The 20,166-nt window shown below is 43.7% G+C and overlaps 1 protein-coding gene across 1 annotated transcript in view; it reads right to left on the bottom strand.

Annotated features, from left to right (window-relative positions):
* Window positions 1–20,166, bottom strand: part of pole2 (polymerase (DNA directed), epsilon 2) — a 144,325-nt gene that overhangs the window by 21,730 nt on the left and 102,429 nt on the right. Inside the window, exons 8-11 of the mRNA XM_078562351.1 lie at window positions 19,704–19,787; window positions 18,822–18,878; window positions 13,814–13,862; window positions 10,853–10,925 (exon numbers count right to left, since the gene is read on the bottom strand). Coding sequence (XP_078418477.1) covers window positions 10,853–10,925; window positions 13,814–13,862; window positions 18,822–18,878; window positions 19,704–19,787 — 263 coding nt within the window. The remainder of the gene's footprint in view (window positions 1–10,852; window positions 10,926–13,813; window positions 13,863–18,821; window positions 18,879–19,703; window positions 19,788–20,166) is intronic.

A 20,166-nucleotide genomic window follows, 5' to 3' on the forward strand; every position in this document is an offset into this window, starting at 1 on the left:
TAAAGGAAGTAGCCACTGAGATAGTGATGCACTGGTAGTAATCTTTCAAGAATCCTTCGATTCTGGAAAAGTCCCAGAGGATTGGAAAACTGCCAATGTAACACCCTTATTCAAAAAGGGAGACAAAAAACAGGTAACTATAAGCTTAACATCTGTCATTGGGAAAATGTTAGAGTCTATTATAAAGGATGTAATAGCAGAGCATTTAGAATTACATTATCTAATCAAACAGAGTCAGCATGGCTTCATGAAGGGGAAATCGTGCCTAACACATTTATTAGAATTCTTTGAGGAGGTAACAAGCAGGATAGATAAAGGGGAACCAGTAGATGTAATATATTTGGATTTCCAAAAGGCGTTCGATAAGGTACCGCACATAAGGCTATTAATAAGATAAGAGGCCATGGTGTTGAGGGTAGTATATTAGTATGGTTAGAGAATTGGCTAACTAATAGAAGACAGAGAGTTGGGACAAGGGGGGCAGTTACAGGATGCAACCTGTAACTAGTGGAGCGCCACAAGAATCAGTGCTGGGCCTCAATTATTTACAATATATATTAATGACTTGGATGAGGGAAGTGAATGTACTAACGCAAAATTGCAGATGATACAAAAATAGGTGGGAAGGCAAGTGGTGAGAATGACACAAGCAGTCTACAGAGGGATATAGACAGGTTAAGTGAGTGGGCAAAAAAGCGGCAGATGGAATATAATGTGGGAAAATGTGAGGTTACGCGCTTTGGCAGGAAGAATAGAGGAGCTGAATATTTAAATTGAGAAAGACTACAGAAGGCTGCTGCACAGAGGGATTTGGGAGTCCTTGTGCGTAAATCACAAGAAGCTAACATACAAGTTCAACAGGTAATAGGGAAGGCAAATGGAACGTTAGCCTTTATTTGAAAGGGAATGGAGTATAAAAATAGGGATAAAAACAAAAAACTACTGCGGATGCTGGAAATCCAAAACAAAAACAGAATTACCTGGAAAAACTCAGCAGGTCTGGCAGCATCGGTGGAGAAGAAAAGAGTCGACGTTTCGGGTCCACACGACCCTTCAACAGAACTGAAGTATATTTAGGAGAGGGGTGAAATATAAGCTGGTTTAAGGTGGGGGGCGGGGGGAGAGAAGTTGAGGGTGGGGTGGTTGTAGGGACAAGCAAGCAGTGATAGGAGCAGATAATCAAAAGATGTCACAGACAAAAGGATCAAAGAGGTGTTGAAGGTGGTGATATTATCTAAGAAAAGTGCTCCTTTCAAGTGAAGCAGCATTTCACTTGCATTTCCCCTAACTTAGTCTACTGCATTCGTTGCTCCCAATGCGGTCTCTTCTACATTGGAGAGACCAAACGCAAACTGGGCGACCGCTTTGCAGAACACCTGCGGTCTGTCCGCAAGAAAGACCCAAACCTCCCTGTCGCTTGCCATTTTAACACTCCACCCTGCTCTCTTGCCCACATGTCTGTCCTTGGCTTGCTGCATTGTTCCAGTGAAGCCCAACGCAAACTGGAGGAACAGCACCTCATCTTCCGACTAGGCACTTTACAGCCTACCGGGCTGAATACTGAATTCAACAACTTTAGATCTTAAACTCCCCCTCCCCCCATCCCCACCCCGTTTCCTCCCCCTCCCTTTTGTTTTTTTTTTGTTTTCAATAATTTATATAGATTTTTCTTTTCCCACCTATTTCCATTATTTTTAAATCTACAACTAATACCTTGTCAATCTTTCCACCCCACCCCCACTAGAGCTGTACCTTGAGTGTCCTGCCATCCATTCTTAATTAGCACTTTTCTTAGATAATATCACCACCTTCAACACCTCTTTGATCCTTTTGTCTGTGACATCTTTTGATTATCTGCTCCTATCACTGCTTGCTTGTCCCTACAACCACCCCACCCTCAACTTCTCTCCCCCCGCCCCCCACCTTAAACCAGCTTATATTTCACCCCTCTCCTAACTATACTTCAGTTCTGTTGAAGGGTCGTGTGGACCCGAAACGTCGACTCTTTTCTTCACCACCGATGCTGCCAGACCTGTTGAGTTTTTCCAGGTAATTCTGTTTTTGTTTTATAAAAATAGGGAAGTCTTGCTAAAACTATACAAGGCACTAGTTAGACCACACCTAGAATACTGTGAACAATTTTGGTCCTCTTATCTAAGGAAAGATATACTGGCATTGGAGGAAGTCCAGAGAAGGTTCACTAGGTTGATTCCAGGTATGGAGGGATTTTCTTATGAGGAGAGGTTGAGTAGGTTGGGCCTGTACTCATTGGGGTTTAGAAGAATGCAAGGCAACCTCATTGAAACATATAGGGGGCTTGACAGGGTAGATGCTGAGAGGTTGTTTCTGCTTGTGGGAGAGTCTAGGACCAGAGGGCATAATCTTAGAGTAAGGGGGTCGCCCATTTAAGACAGAGATGAGGAAGCACTTCTTCTCTCAAATGGTAATTAATCTGTGGAGTTCTTTACTGCAGAGGGCTGTGGAAACTGGATCGTTAAGTATAATCAAGGCGGAGATAGACTAGATTTTTAATCAGTAAGGGTATCAAGGGTTATGGGGAAAAGGCATGAAAGTGGAATTGAGGATTATCAGATCAGCCATGATCTCATTGAATGGCAGAGCAGACTCGATGGACCGAATGGCCTACTTCTGCTCCTATGTTTTATGGTAGAATTTTACAGCCCTACGCAGCAAGCCGTCAAAAGTCCATTTACTTTGGCGGGTCAATAAAATCCCGCCGGCGTAAAATTCCTCCCTCAGTGTGAGCAGTATAGTTGACTTGGGGTTAGGCCACAGGTATAAACAAAGATGTGCGTGTGTTATTATAATTATAATATATAATAATATATTACCTATATTATTATTATCAACAATTACATCATATTCCCAAATACATGTACTACTGATTAGGCAGATTAAAATATAAATTTCCATAAGGAGAATGAATACTGGTGTGGCAGAATAAGGAAGTCAGGTTGAGCTATGCTGATGTTTCACTGTACGTTATAACTGTTACAAAATGTTTTCTACAGCTGCTTTGTGTGACCTGATATCAGTGAAATGACTATAGAACAAGAATGTTCCTAAATTCCTGTTTGTAGCTTGTCTAGTCTCTAGCTGAGATCTAGCACTCACATTACAATGAATTATTTACATAACATTTTAGCTGCCATAGAACCAAAATTAAATTCCTCGCCAGTTTCCCATTCTTCACAATGTTAGCTCATCCAAAACTCTGGCCGGAATTTTACAGCCCCGTTGGTGTCGGATGTCATGGCGGGCAGGGGAAGACACAATATGGTGGGAAGGCCAAAAATTGGTTTCGCACCGGCGTGAAAGCACAGCGGGATCATCCAATGTCCGCCATGGCGGAACACGAATCCTGCTGGAGGCCGTTGTGAACCCGACTTGCATCCCACTAATGGGATGCAAAGTAAAGCCTGACTGGAATCGTCCTCCCACACCCAATTTGCCGTTACACCAGCGAGAAAACATGCTGGCCCAGAACACGTTGGAACAAGTGTGATGTGCAGAAGTCGGGACTTACCGTTATAGCCTTGCTCAGATTGTGGGCTTCTGAGGAGCAGAAGATGCTGGCGCCCTACAGCTACCGGACCCTGGAGAAACATGTGCATCACACGCTGGATGGATTCTCATGGATATGACTTCGCCATGAAGCAGCTCAGGGTAGGTGTGAGGTCTCCGTTCATGTCTCGGATCTGCTTCGGAACATCATGGTCTTTGCTATGGGCTTCTACAAATGATCGGCAAGTTGGGGCGAGTGGAGAGGAAAATCCAGCTGTGGATGAGAGAGGAAGATGTACTTGAGGGGAGGCGGGGGTTTGGAGAGGAAGGTCTAGGTATGACTGGGAGAGGAAGGTTTTCGGGGGGCGGGGAGTTTGCAGGTGTGGGGGAACAAAGGTATGCGGGGGGTGGGGGTTTGTGTGTGCGTCTGTCCAGAGAGAGGAGGGAGTGCAGGGGTGGAGGGAGTTCAGAGCGGGGAAGGTGTCCAGGGGGAAGGTGTCTGGGGTGGGGGGAGAATGAGTTCAGAGGGGTAGGTGTTCATAGGGAGGCGGGAATAAGGATGGAGGAGAGAGTGAATAAGGGCAGAGGAGGGAGTAAGGGTGGAGGAGAAGTATTGGTAGAGGAGGGAGTAAGGGGTGGGGGGTGTCCAGATGAACGTGCAAGGGAGGGGTCTGTGGAGTCAATGACTACCTCCTGGGGAGTGAAATGAGGGTGGTCGTGGTGGGAAGGAATGGTTAGTATGAGATGGGGCAGAGGGAGCCAGAAGGGTGGGTAGGTGAGGGTGCGTCGGTAGCAGTAGAAGGGGCGGCAAGAGTCATTGGTGGGGACTTGGAGGCAAACAAATACCCTGGGGTGGGAGGGAGGAGGTCAGGAAGGTCACTGTGGATGGGATGGGATTCTCAAAAAGGTAGGGAACGTGCACGTTCACCTGGACACCCTGGTGATCGTGGGGAGGTGGAAGGTGATGCCAGGGGAGCAATAGTGATGGAGAAAAGGACATGAGTGACTGGGGGAGGGGTAAGGATGAGAGAGCTGATCAAAAACTTGACTACCACCATCGTTGTCGAAATCAAAAGTGAGCGGAGCCTTGTGTTAGACAGGCACAGGTGCTGCATGGGTGTGCAATCAGTGGGTGGGTGGAGATGCAGGTCAGCTCAGATGGAAAACTGAAAGAGAACCCCAGCAGGCAGCATTGAAAATGCTTGGGACAGTAAGATGAATGTGATGGATGAAGGCTCCCCGTGCATGGGAGAGTGCTTGCATGAGGCTCCAAAAGGCCCCGCCACACACACACATACTTCTCCTTCCAGAATCACTCGTGGTCCAGCTGCGTGCAGTTGATCTGCTTGTGGGGGGGATGCAGTGGGAGGACTCGCAACGCTTGTCAATGAAGCTGAAAGACAACATTACACGTTATTCCGTGAAAGTGAATACATTTTCAGATTATAAAGTGACAAAATGTGTTCACCCGTGCAACCACTTGTGATCAGAAATTCTTAACTTTTCAAAGCCTACCACTTCTTCTAGGTGCTGCCCTGAAATCCGCAGGAGTGGAGACAGCCTGTGTAATGGTTGGCCCTTTACTCTGGCATGCGCCCTCTGGAAAGCTGAGGCCTCGAGGGCCCAGGCTTACTTAGGCTGTCCTGCTGTGGGCCAGCTGTTCCCCCTGCGGTGAGGGGGTCACAGGCAAGGGGGACTCAGGGAGAGCAGACAGCATCTGAGATTCCTGAATAGATGACCCAGGGGTGTCCCGCTGCAGCTCTTCCTCCCTTCGGGTGCCTGAGGACGCCAGCCTGACTTCTCGAGGGGAAGGGGAGCACCTGGAGGGATGCTGAGGTGCCCCATTTCCTACTCACGTTGCGACTGCAGGAACTCACCCATGGCTAAAGCGATGGAGTGCAGGTCTGTGCACATCTCCGTGTTCTGCTGGACCAGGGTCTCCAGGGCATCTGCCATCCTTCCCATGGAGACCTCCATACACATACGTGAGCACCACTTCATCAGAGAGCAGGCGGACACACTCCTCTGACTCACGTCCCACTCTGTTGAGGACTTCCAATAGCTCTGCATGATGTTCCCACATCTTTTGCTGACTCTCCATGATGAGTTGGTTGGGCAAATCCAGAGGTTCGTCATCTTGACTCAGGCCTCAAAGATGCCTCTTGCCCAGTAGTCCTCAGAGGACCAGGGAGATCAGCTGAACCTGTCGCCTCCTGCTGCGGACATGCGACCACCAGATTGTGAACCCGAGCCTGCTCTAGATCTAGGACCCACTGAGGTGTGAGTCTCTGCGCTGGAGGAGGATGTGAGTAAGCGCTGTGATGGGTCTTTAAGGCTGCATATTTCCAGCTCTTCAATGGAGGAGGTGTCTTCTTGGCTGGAGCTGAGGACCTAGATGGAGCTGAGGGACTGTCTGGCTGAGAGTGTCGATTGCTTGGCAGAGCTCCCTGTGAACCAAAGTAGAGATAATTAGTGCATGGCAGCAGAGTCACAAGAGAAAGAGAGCACTCACAGTTGCATTGAGAGAGGGGTGATGTGGTGCAGGATCCTCACGTGGGTGTTCACTGCCGACCTCACCGTTGCCACAGGCATGGTCCACATCCTCACCAGTCAGCACAATGGCATGTTCCTCAAAGTGAGTGAGGGGCCTAATGTGGGCCACTCCACTCCCAGTCCGGGACCTCTCCCTGCTGTTGCGAGCCAGCTTCTCCTGCATGAAAACAGATGGAGAGAGGTGAGGACGTATGGCACTGCATGGAATATTATGCAGTGAGCAGAGCCATGGACGGGATTAGGACATGAGCTTCAGAGGAGATGGGCCTGATGGAGATGTGAGAGTTAGTAGTGTTGTCCCATGAGGTGTGACATCCCTGTGGATGTATGATGGGTTTGTGAGTGAGTGTGAGAGTTGAGTGATCCGCTAGTTGACTTACCCTGGTGGAACAGATGAGAACATTCATCCTGTCCCTGCATTGGATGGCTGACCTCCTCTGTGCTCCAGTGGTGCTGACCGCCGCTGCTGCTGCCACCTCCTCCCAAGCCGGATTGGTGACTCAGGTGGACCTCCTGCGGCCAGAGCAAGGGTAGAGGACATTGCGGCAGCCTTACACTGCACCCAGTAAGCGCCCCCGAGAGGCGTCACTAAATTTGGGGGCTGCTGTCTTCTTAGCTTTCGGGGTCATCTGTTGCCTGCAGCTGTCCTGGTCTGTAGGCATGAAGTAGTCATGTGCTCTGGCGCGCTTTAAATATAGCGCCTGAAGCAAGGAAGCGCTGAGGTCACAGCAGGGCATGCAAATCTGAGCCAGCCTGCAAGCGATCCGGAGTGTTTCCCGTGGATGCATTATTAATGAGTTGGGACGTGTTGGGAATGCGACAATACGGCACAAAAACCTGCCATTGCTGCTGGCAAGTAAAACGACTTGTTTGCCACCCATAAGACGTAGGAGCAGAAGTAGGCCATTCGGCTCAGTCTGCTCCACCGTTCAATGGGATCATGGCAGATCTGATAATACTCAATTCCACTTTCCTGCTTTTTGCCCATAACCCTTTAAAAATCTGTCTATCTCAGCCTTGAATATATTTAACCACCCAGCCTCTACGGCCCTCTGCGGTAAAGAATTCCACAGATTAACTACCTTCTGAGAGAAGAAATTCTCCTTTGTCTTAAATGGGCAACCCCTTACTCTGAGATTATGCCCTCTAGTCCTAGGCTCTCCCACAAGCAGAAACAACCCCTCAGTATCTACCCTGTCAAGCCCTCTAAGAATCTCATATGTTTCAATAAGGTTGCCTCTCATTCTTCTAAACTCCAATGAGTACAGGCCCAACCTACTCAACCTCTCCTCATAAGAAAATCCCTCCATACCCAGGATCAACTGAGTGAACCTTCTCTGGACTGCCTCCAATGCCAGTATATCTTTCCTTAGATAAGGGGACCAAAACTGTTTGCAGTATTCTAGGTGTGGTCTAACAAGTGCCTTGTATAGTTTTAGAAAGACTTCCCTATTTTTATTCCCCATTTCCTTTGAAATATAGGCTAACATTCCATTTGCCTTCCCTATTACCTGTTGAACTTGTATGCTAGCTTTTTATGATTCATGCATGAGGACCCCTAAATCCCTGTGCTGCAGCTTTCTGCAGTCTTTCTCCATTTAAATAATATTTAGCTCCTCTATTCTTCCTGCCAACGTGCATAACCTCACATTTTCCCACATTATATTCCATCTGCCAAGTTTTTGCCCACTCACTTAACTGTCTATATCCCTCTAGACTCCTTGTGTCATCCTCACCACTTGCCTTCCCACCTATTTTTGTATCATCTGCAAATTTGGCGATAGTACATTCACTTTACTCATCCAAGTCATTAATATATATTGTAAATAACTGTGGCCCCAGCACTGATCCCTGTGGCACTCCATTAGTTATAGGTTGCCATCCTGAAACTGCCCCCCTTATCCCAACTCTGTCATCTATTAGTTAGCCAATCCTCTAACCATGCTAATATACTATCCCCAACACAATGGGCTCTTATCTTATTAAGTAGCCTTATGCGCGTTATCTTATCGAACGACTTTTGGAAATGCAAATTTATTTCATCTAGTGGTTCCCCTTTATCAATCCTGCTTGTTACCTCCTCAAAGAATTCTAGTAAATTTGTCAGGCACGATTTCCCCTTCATGAAGCCATGCTGGCTCTGCTTGATTATATTATGCATTTCTAAATGCTCTGTTAATACATCCTTTAGAATAGACTCTTAACATTTTCCCAATGACGACGTTAAGCTAACTGGCCTATAGTTACCTGTTTTTTGTCTTTTTGAATAAGGGTGTTACATTGACAGTTTTCCAATCCTCTGGGACTTTTCCAGAGTCTAAGGATTCTTGGAAGATTAGTACCAACCCATCCACTATCTCTGTAGCTACTTCTTTTATTTTCCTAGGATGCAACCCATTAGGTCCAGGGGACTTATCGACCTTTAGACCTATTAGTTTCCCTAGTACTTTTTCTCTAGTGATAGTTATTGCATTTATTTCCTCCCCCCTTTTGCCCCTTGATTATTTGGTATTTTTGGAATGCTATTAGTGTCTTTTACCATGGAGACTGATGCAAAGTATTTATTCAACTGCTGTGCCATTTCCTGGTTCCCCATTATTGTTTCCCCAGCCTCATTCTCGAAGGGCCCTATATTCACCTTGGCCTCTCTCTTCCTTTTATATATATTTAAAGAAGCTCTTACTGTCTGTTTTTATATTACTTGCTAGTTCACCCTCAAAGTTTATTTTCTCCCTCTTTATTATTTTTTTGAACATCTTTTGTTGGTTTTTAAAAACTTTCCCAATCCTTTACCACTAATCTTTGCCACATTGTATGTTTTTTCTTTCAATGTGGTACTATCCTTAACTTCCTTGGTTAACCATGGTTAGTTTATCCCCTTCCTCGAATCCTTCTTCCTTACTGGGATATATCTTTGTTGTGAGTCATTAACTATTTTCTTAAACGTCTGCCATTGTTCATCAACTGTTTTTTCTGGAAAATTCTATCCCTGTCCACTCCATCCAACTCTGCCCTCATTCCTTTGTAATTACCCTTATTTAAGTTTAGCACAGTTGTTTCCAACCCAAGTTTCTCACTCTCAAACTGGATGCTAAATTCTACCATATTATGGTCACTGTTTCGTAGAGTATCTTATACTCTGAGAATATTTATTAAACCTGCCTCATTACACGTTACCAGATCGAAAATAGCTCGACCCCTGGTTGGATCCACAACATATTTTTCTAGGAAACTGTCCCGAATACACTCTATGAATTCTTGCTCATGGCTACCTCTGCCAATTTGATTTTCCCGATCTACATGAAGATTAAAGTCACCCATGACTAATGTACTGCCTTTTTTTACATGCCCTCATTATCTCCTGATTTACTCTGTCCTACAGTATAGCTACTATTTGGGGGGCCTATAGATTACCCCCACCACTGTCATCTTCTCCTTGTTATTTCTTACCTCCATCCATATGGATTCTACATCTTCCAATCCAAAAACTTTCTTGCTATCACACTTATTCCATCTCGTATTAACAAAACTACCTAACCACCCCCTCCTTCCTGCCTGTCCTTTCGAAAAGTCACATATCCCTGAATATTTAGTTCCCAGCTTTGATCTCTTTGTGACCATGTCTCCGTAATGACTATAAGATCAGACTTCTATTTGTGCCATTAATTCATTTATCTTGTTCCAAATACTATGTGCATTTAATTAAAGAGCCATTAATTTTGCCTTTTTCACCATATTTTCCTCCTTTGACCCTATTTGCTACTGTTTTTTTTTATGTTTGTACTGTCCCTTCCGGTCACACTCTGGGAATTATTACCTAAATAGCTGCCCTGCAATGCTGCCATATCCTTTTGCTTTGTAAGCCTCCCCAGAACCCTCTCCCGCTCTATTTAGTTTAAAGCCCTCTCTACAGCCTAGCTATTTGATTCGCCAGGTCACTGGTCCCAGCCCAGTTCAAATGATGCCCTTCACACTGGAACAGCTCCCTTCCACCCCAGTGCCCCATGAACTGAGACCCATCCCTCCACACCAATCTTTGAGCTACGCATTTGACGCCCGCTACCGAACTTCGTGCAAATCTGGGACGATTCCATCCTCTGCTGTGAATATTCTATTCTGCACCCATTCCACTCTCTCATCAACTACATGCTCGTTGTCACTGGCTCCTGGTCTCCCAATAAGTCAAATTTAAAATGATTTTCCTCATCTTCAAATTTCTTCACTCCTTCCCATTTCTGTAACTCTTCCACATCTATTACCTCTCAGTGTTCTACATCCCTCCACCAAACTGTTTCATTGACTCTAACTTTTTTATATATAAGCCCTTCTCTTCACCGCCCTTGGGAAATTACTTCCTAAACCTCTTTACTTGTCCACTTAGAAAAATCTCCTTAAAAACCCCTCTCTCTCTCTCTAAATAATCAGCCTTCATTAGCTTGGCACCCACGATCCAAAATCCTTTATTAAGAACCTTGGTACATTTCTGAACATTAAAAACATATATTAATCCAAGCTATTAATAAAACTTAATCTATATATTTTATTTATTAATATATTGCACTTTAATTATTGCAGCAAATTGATTTAAAAAGTTATTGGTTAAGGAAGTAGGTGGAAATATATTGTTTCATATCGTAGCAACAGTTTGATAGCCTACAATAATGGTTTGAGCTTTGGGCGTTGCAATTAACCAAAGTACTATTCATTTATCAAATCAAACGCCAGAAAACTACCTTGAAGCAGATACTTATCAGAAAACTCTCGTAAAATTTACCTTGTAATGTTGGAAGGTTCAGTAGGTGGAAATCCAAATCCATTGACATGAAAAATTCCATCTTCATACCATCCTGTAAAAAATAATTATAACTGTCATTTCCAGAGTTAATGTTGATCGTAAAATTACCAAAAGCCAATTTTATTAACAAATATACAAAACTGAGTAAACAGATTCTGTCTTGTTACACGTTTCAACATTTGCCAAAATATATCCTTTGATGTGTGAAGAGTGTAATCCTAACGAAGTATTTTGATAAGTGATCTCATTTTTACCTAATTTATTCAGAAGAAAAATTATAATTTTGGTAACTACATAGAATACTGTAGACATATTCCAGAAGTCATCTTTACTGTTACTTATACTTATTATATTTATAGATTAACTGCACTTAAGCAGTATTATTGCCTCAATGCTAATCAAGGTTTATAGTTCTGCACATCCAAGGGTAATTTCTGTAGAGAAACAAGTATATCACAGGACTGAGCTAAATTATACATTACTATTTGGACCTGAGAAAATCAGACTTTCCTGACCACTGACAATATTGCTCCTTCTAAGTCAACGCAGCAGCGTATAATAACGTGACAAAAAAATGTCAGTTTCTGCTGTCTCTTCTCAAAGGGAATGTGTCATTATTATACTGTAGTCTACCTAGTAGCTCAGCTGATGAGATTGGTACGAATCAGATGCAATTTTTTTTAGACAGGCTGACCTATCTTTTTGGAAAGGTGCTGCACAATTTACCATTGTCAGGAAAATAAAATGCATTTGACAAGAATTTTATCATATCTCAGGGATATCTCAAAGGGCTTCACAAGTAATGAATTACTTTGAAATGCAGTGACTTTTTTATTTACATCGGTAAAATTTTGCACACAAGAAGATTTCCCAAACAGCAATTACAATGAAAATGGCGTTTCGGTGGTACTGTTATTACATGTGCAACATTCATGCACATACAATGATGATTTGTGTGAGACAATACCAGTAATTTCTTCTATAGGTATATTGAGCCAAGAAAAGGAGACAGTCCAAGGGGCAACAAAGAGCTTGATCCAAGAGATGGGTCTTCGTAAGAGGCAAGGGAGTTGCAGTATCTGAGAATTCCAGGTCTGGGACCATAGCAAACAAAAACCATGAAATGGTGAAGCAAAGGTGGGAGTGGTTGCACAAGAGGCCAGAGTCAGAGGACTGAAGCGTGTGAGGGAAAATAAAAGAGTTTGACTGTAGGTCTTTACAGGAATAGGAAAGGACAAGGATTTAAAGAGATTTAAACATGAGCAGACCATGTAGGATAGGATATGAACAGCAGAAGTTTGGATGAGCTGAAGTTTACAGTTGTTGGGAGGATGGGAAATCAGCATGGAGAGCACTGGAACAGTTGAGCTCGGAGGTGACACTGGCACGGATGTGGCTAGCTGCAGAAGATGGGCTGTTGTAGGTTTGGAGGTGAACTACGTAACGGAAGTCAGAGCAAGTGGCCTTTGTGACTTTGTGATGATAAGGACATAGGTTCAGCTCAGCTTAGGTCTCACATACGATGCTAAATGCAAGCAATCTGGTTCAGCCCTAGAATGTGACCAGGGAGTAGGCTGGAATTGGTGGCAACAATATACAGCTTGTATCAGAGGCCACAGACAATAGGCTTGGTCTTCCCAATGCTTAACTGGAGTAAACTGCAGCTCATCCAAGGCTGATGTCTGACAAGGAATCTAACAACATCAAAATATATGAAACCTGACCTCATGTCTGTGGAAGATTCTGCTGAGGCCTATTGTAGGTGAGAAAAAGACTGGCCTAAGGATAGAACCTTGGAGAGCTCTGGAGGTAACACAGCAGGAAGGAAAGCTATTGCTGTAGATGCTCAGGCTATGATTCGATAGGTAAGCTGGAACCAAGGGAGAACAAACAGAGCTGAACAATGCAGAAGTGTTGGAGAAGTATAGTTTAGTGGAGAGTGTCAAAGGCAATAGCAAGGTAAAGGAGGATCAGTAGGGAAAATGCAGTTCAGGCATAATGTATCGCGCATTTGTGATTTTAATTAGGGTTGTTTTAGTGCTGTGGTAGTTTGGCAAGAAAGCAGCTCAGCGCCACCTTCCCAAGGGCAATTGGGGATGGGCAACAAATGCTGACCTTGCCAGCAATGCCCACGTCCCATGAAAGAATTTAAAAAAAAACAATCTGATTGGAGTTATTCAAACAGGGAGCTGTGGGGGAAAATAAATAGGTGTCATCACTCTCACCTCTAAGTCAGAAGGCTGTGGTGTTCAAGTCCCATGCCAGATCATATAATGTAGGCAGAATCTTCAACGCAGCACTGAGGCAGTGCTTCACTGCTGAAGGTGCCAGCTTTTTGGATGACATCTTAAACCAAGGCCTACCTGCTCTCTCAGGTGAGTGCAAATGATACCACAGGGATTTTCAAAGAAAAGCAGGGGCGTTCTTCTGCTGTTGACCAACATTCATCCCTGAACCAATATCCCGAAAATTGATTGTCTGGTCATTATATAATTACTATCAGGAAGACCTTGCTGTTCACAAATTGGCTGTCATGTTTCATACAACAGGGACGACCTTTCAGAAGTACTTCTTTGGTTGAAAGCACTTTGGGATGTCCTGAAGTTATGAAAGGCACCATATAAATGCAAGTTCTTCCTTTATAATAATAGCTTGTTGACAAATAGCCATGATTAGGGTTCACGTTGTCCTGTTGCAATCAGGACACAACTTGTAAATATCTTTTTAAAATCACTTAAATTGACCATTAATTGTTCGTGAAATTTAAGTAGCTCTGCACAAAGATAGTTTTTGATGCAACCAAAAAAAACAGTATTGTGCTACCTCCCATCGAAATACATGGAACAATAAAGAGAGATCACAAAGCAGTAACATTTGGTGGCAGTAAGACATGAAAATTGCTGCAAGCACTGTCAGGATAAATTTATTCTCATTCATTACCTTCTGTAAGAACGAAGCAGGATTCTGTATATAAGCCACTGTGAAACTGGTGCTCCGATGTTAAAGAAATTACTAACAAAAAATATGATATTTCAGGATCATAAGTTACAGAAAATGCATTTTTTAGATGCTTAATATTAATGGAAAGGTCCTACTGTAGGTGACATTTTTGGCACAGGAGCACTTGGGTCATCTGGAAGAGCAACTGAATGAAGATTAGACAGTTCTCTTAACTGAGGAAACATGTAATTAAAAGACAAGTCACTTAAGGTGACAACTGTGTTAGCACAAACAGAAAGAGACCCAAGAGTCACTGGGAAACAATTCTCCTTTGGTTCTGGTTTCATACATTTTTATCTAAAGCTTATACAAATGTTCTGCAGTACAATAGTAAAATGAGGATTTTCATATATTTTGCATTTTTCTTTCTTCACACATTCTCAAAAAATACACTCTTGTTAAGTTGTTGTAATACCATTCCAAGAGTCCCAACAACCCTCCAGTGCCGCATCCAATACGGAGCTCGTCATGTAGAAGTAAAAGCTGTGGATACTGCCTTGCTACTGAATATTGTGAAGTGTCATATTCCAGTCCAATCCTGTCTTCATCAGCTATCTAAATACACATTCCTTCCAATGGGAGTCATTGAATTGCAATCAGCAACAGAATGCTGCCTGACTGTTCCCAGCTCGGAGAGTGTAGGTTAATTATAGCACCCTAGTTACTGTCCCCAACAGAGACCAGCTAGTTAAACACAGATCATGAATCAAACCTTTCGGTCTGTATGGCTTAGTGATAAATCAGGGCTGATTTTACTAGCCACTGGCCATCAACTGTCATTTCTAAAGCTCTAAAATACAAAACATAAGATAAATCTTGTATTGTTACTTATTTTTAAGTGAATCATCTCCCAATACCGTAGAGGTTCAATATTTTTCTACACCCAGAATCAAAATGAAGTAAAGGTGTTTATATGATCAATGCACATTAAAGCTTTCTCTACAATGTTCCAAAAGTGAAATGCAATAACTATCTTGGCGACATCTCCGAATAATTGTCGGCTTTGTACCAATCTTTGCTACATTATTTGGTTTCAGTGCTGCATACTCAATCCCACTAGGAACTGAATTGACATTTCACCGAGTTCCTAAGCTAGCAGAAACATTTTCTTCTCAACAGTCCGAATGATTTGGAGCCAGATCCCAAAGGAAGACGACAGCGCACAAAAGTGTTATCTGGTCCCTAAGCAGAGATTTTACATTTCATTAATCCAACTCTGGACCCCAAGAAATTTCACGACATCAGGTCAAACATGGGCAACGAAACCTACTGCTGATTACCATGTACCACCCTCCCCCAGCTGATGAATCGGTGCCCCTCTATTTTGAACAACACTTGGAAGAAGCACTGAGGGTGGCAAGGGAGCAGAATGTAACCTTGGGTGGGGGACTTCAATGTCCATCACCAAGAGTGGAACAGTAGCACCACTTCTGACCAAGCCCTAAAGGACATAGCTGCTAGACTGGGTCTGTGGCAGGTGGTGAGTGAAAGCAACAAGAGGGAAAAACATACTTGACCTCATACTCACCAACCTGCCTGCCGCAGATGCATCTGTCCTTGACAGTATTGGTAGGAGTGACCACCGCACAGTTAGTGTGGAGACAAAATCCCGCCTTCACATTGAGGATACCTTCTATTGTGATGTGTGGCTACCACTGTGCTAAATGGGATAGATTTCGAACAGATCTAACAACTCAAGACTGGGCATCCATGAGGCGCTGTGGGCCATCAGCAGCAGCAGAATTGTACTGAAACACAATTGGTAACCTCATGGCCCGCTTATCCCCTACTCCATTACCATCAAGCCAGGGGATCAACCTTGGTTCAATGGAGAGTGCAGGAGGGCATGCCAGGAGCAGCACCAGGCATACCTACAAATGAGGTGTCGACCTGGTGAAGTTACAACACAGGACTACTTGTGTGCCAAACAGCATAAGCAGCAAGTGACAGACAGAGCTATGCAATTCCACAACCAACGAATCAGATCTAAGCTCTGCAGTCCTGCCACATCCAGTCATGAATGGTGGTGGACAATTAAGCAACGCACTGGAGGAGGAGGCTCCACAGATATTCCCATCCTCAATGGTGGGGGAGCCCAGCACATCAGTGCAAAAGATAAGGCTGGAGCATTTGCAACAATCTTCAGCCAAAAGTGCGGAGTGGATGATCCATCTCAGCCTCCTCCAAAGGTCCCCAGCATCAAAGATGCCAGTATTCAGCCAATTCAATTCATTCCACATGATATCAAGAAACAGCTGAAGGCACTGGATACTGCAAAGGCTATGGGCCCTGACAATATTCTGGCAATAGTATGAAAGCTTCTGCTCCAGAACTTGCCATGCCCCTAGCCATGCTGTTCCAGTACAGCTACAACACTGGCATCTACCCGGCTGCGTGGAAAATTGCCCAGTTATGTCCTGTACACAAAAAGCAGGACAAATCCAACCTGGCCAATTACCGTCCCATCAGTCTACTCTTGATTATCAGTAAAGTAATGGAAGGGATCATCAACAATGCTATCAAGCAGCACTTGCTTAGCCCTATCAAAACTGGAGTCAATGGGAATAAGAGGGAAAACTCTCCACTGGTTGGAGTCAAACCTAGCACAGAGGAAGATGGTTGTGGTTGTTGGAGGTCAGTCATCTCAGCTCCAGAACATCACTGCAGGAGTTCCTCAGAGTAGTGTCCTCAGCCCAACCATTCTCAGCTGATTCATCAATGATCTTCCTTCCATCGTAAGGTCAGAAGCGGGGATGTTCACTGATGATTGCACAATGTTCAGCACCATTCGTGACTCCTCAGACACTGAAGCAGTCCATGTCCAAGTGCAGCAAGACCTGGAGAATATGCAGGCTTGGGCTCACAAGTGGCAAGTGCCACACAAGTGCCAGACAATGACTATATCCAACAAGAGAGAATCTAACCATCGCCCCATGATGTTCAATGGCATTACCATCACTGAATCCCCCACTATCAACATCCTGGGGGGGGGGTTACCACTGACCACAAACTGAATTGGTCTAGCCATATAAATACTGTGGCTATAAGAGCAGGTCAGAGGCTAGGAATCCTGTGATGAGTAACTCACCTCCCGAATCCCCAAAGCCTGTCCATCATCTACAAAGCACAAGTCAGGAGTGCGATGGAATACTCCCCACTCGCCTGCATGATTGCAGCTCCAAAAACACTCAAGAAGCTTCACACCGTCCAGGACAAAGCAGCCCGCTTGATTGGCACCACATACACAAACATTCACTCACTCCACCAGCGTCACACAGTAGCAGCAGTGTGTACATCTACAAGATGCCCTGCAGGAAATCACCAAGGTGCCTTGGGCAGCAGCTTCCAAACCCGTGACCACTACCATCTAGAAGGACAAGGGCAGCAGATAGATGGGAACAACAAATCACTCAGCACCCTGACCTGGAAATATATCGCCATTCCTTCACTGTTACTGGGTCAAAATCCTGGAACTCCCTTCCCAACAGCACTGTGGGTGTACCCACACTGCATGGACTGCAGCAGTTCAAGAAGGCAGCTCACCTTCTCAAGGGCAACTAAGGATGGGCAATAAATGCTGGCCCAACCAGTGAAGCCCACATCCTGTGAATGAATAATTTTTTTTTAAAAATCTGCTTATGCTTACCCTGTATTAGCAATAGGTCCAAATATCCAGTGATCGACGTATTTTGCAGAAATACAAAATTAAGGATTCCGTCTTTAGGTAAGAAAGCGATTAGTGTTTGTTGCTAAACACCTCCAGCAAGATTTTCAGGCCCTGCCAAGATAAGGAACAGAGGGGGACGGGACCCAAAAACACCAGCACCAGCTGGTATGCCGGTTTTCCAGTCATGCTCCTGATGTCATCTATTTTGAGGAAGGTGGGTTCTGGGCTGGGCAAGCAGCAACTTAGGCTCATGAATAGCCTTGTTAAGGGCTGTTAAGGGAGGCCGACTGGGATCTTCCACTTAGCCTCCAGTTTCCCAATACAAGGGACAGTTCAACTACCTGGAGTTGGGCACCCAGAAGTAGGCCGGGCTGTCAGCACTCCAGGCAGGCCCAGCCTTCCTGGCCTACATGGGATTTCCCCCTTCCCACAGTGGTGGCCTGGCTGCTTTTTAGTTGATTTAAAAAAAACATTGGTGAGAGGGCACCTTCAAGTTGAAATGCCCTCTCAGTTACTTACCCTTTACTGCAGCCTCCTGTTCCCAATTGGCCCTCCAGCTTTGAAAGCCTGCATGCCACCCATAACTAGACAGGGAACCTGCCTCCATGCCAATTAAGGGGCACCAAGTCAAAATCCCAAAGTGGCTGTTTCCCCTGGGGTTGGTTTAGGACAAGGAAACAGTTCCAACTCCTGTTTCCTGCCCCCAAAATGAAAATACAGCCCCTCAATTCCAAACAAAATATAAAAATCCACAAAATCCACTCTGAGTACTTGACTTTCCCCTTGTACGTCATGGTTTTGTCTAGTTATCTGATGTCAGGAGCCATCATCTAATGCCAAGCAACTTATAACAGATACTCATGAGTAAAGATATGCAAAAATAGTCTTAACATTTCAGATGAACTGGTTATTTTGTTTACTGGGGCAAAATTCAGAAAAAAGCTATTCACCCAATATTATCTCTCCCTCCATCCACCATAAACTTTTCTTTTAGAAGTTGATATTACTACGAACAGTGTTTCTCTGGTTCCTTCAACTACGTACTCTTCCTCTTCATTTCGTTCTCAATTGTTGACATGAATTCTCACTGCACAATCTCTTAAACCAACTCATTCCTTTCCTTCTTTTTACAACCCAACTTTATCACCTAATAACTGTTTTTGACTTGATCTCATTTCATCTCCTTTAAGTTCAGCTGTTAAATTTGTGATTATACTTTGCTTTTCGTTCTGAATTCACATGATTTTTAAACTCCATGCTTGAGAGCATATAAAAAGATATGGCTTTGCTAAGGTCAAGTTGAACAGTTCCAGTTGGATCTTCAAGAAAGAACTTTCCCTAAAAGAGTAAATACAATTCACAATATAGTCACTCAGCATTAATAACATTGAAAAAAAAATGTCAATTTCAGTTTTTGGATGCAGTGGGTTTCTTTTGAGATTTTTTTAAAAATGACAAAGGTGGTATCAGTGATAACTATTAACATTACTCAAATCAGGACAACAAAATACTTTTTGCTCACTTTCCCAATTTTCCCCTTTAAATCCACCTCCTTTGTCCCATGGTGGGGTATAGTATTACAGGCAGCAACTTGTGCACCTTACCCACACAATCACACTTTGTATGACTGCCTACAAAGTGAATACTTATGAGAGAGTCATGACAAGTGAGCCCAACCACTTCTCACATAGCATGCACAATTCCAAAAGGGGTTACTGGACAGCATTCAATCTGCAGCAACCTGGTTAACCTTTCAGGGATGCTGAGGCCAATGGCAATGTTTCTACCACCAAGTTTTGACATGTAACTTAATACAGACCAGGTATCAAATCTGGGATACCACTATTCTGTATAGCCATATTATGTAGCAAGTATTTTCAGCAACTTCACAAATAAATTTATTTAGGGTAACTGAGTTCCAATGCATCAATTCAAAATCCAAAATGTGGGCAAAACATAGGCAAACACCCATATCAGATTTCTCCATAAAAACCAGTGCAACACTGAACTTCTCGAATATGCATTGATCTTATCACTTTACATTTGCCCTACTTTTGTTCATTTTATTGCTCTTAGAATCTTAGCGGATAAAACTTGCTGTCTTTCAGTGTAACCAGGAACAAATTCCTGGTAATGTAAACCCTTAATCACAGCTTAGCCTACCTCTTTAAGTTGTGTTATCATCCCCAGAACAATAACTTCTCCGATCTTTGATGTGCTGCCAAGAAACATTTCTATGGTGTTTAGCTAAAATTAAAACAGTAAGTCAGAAAAAATTAGCGTTATAGGTATAAAAAGCATTTTCTTCCTTACTTTACATGCAGCCCATCTCCCAGCAGAGGTTTAAAATAGTTCTTAATTAATTGCATATGATTTACTGTAGAATGGCACCTCGTTCTCCATTTCACTTTCCCTTTAATGCAAACCATTATCAAACACTATCCAAAAGGGGAATATTTTGGTGTTCGGGTGCAACAGAAATTGCAGAGTAATGTCACCATTTTCAAATTACTATAACTGTTTTCTTTGTAGATCATGGAAAGGACAGATGTAAAAATACCTATTATTCTGTCGATCTACCTTATGCAAAATCTTTGATTTGTGGTAATCACATGACAGTTAATAT

This window comes from Cetorhinus maximus, chromosome 18 (assembly GCF_964194155.1).
Source record: "Cetorhinus maximus chromosome 18, sCetMax3.hap1.1, whole genome shotgun sequence".
Lineage (NCBI taxonomy): Eukaryota > Metazoa > Chordata > Chondrichthyes > Lamniformes > Cetorhinidae > Cetorhinus > Cetorhinus maximus.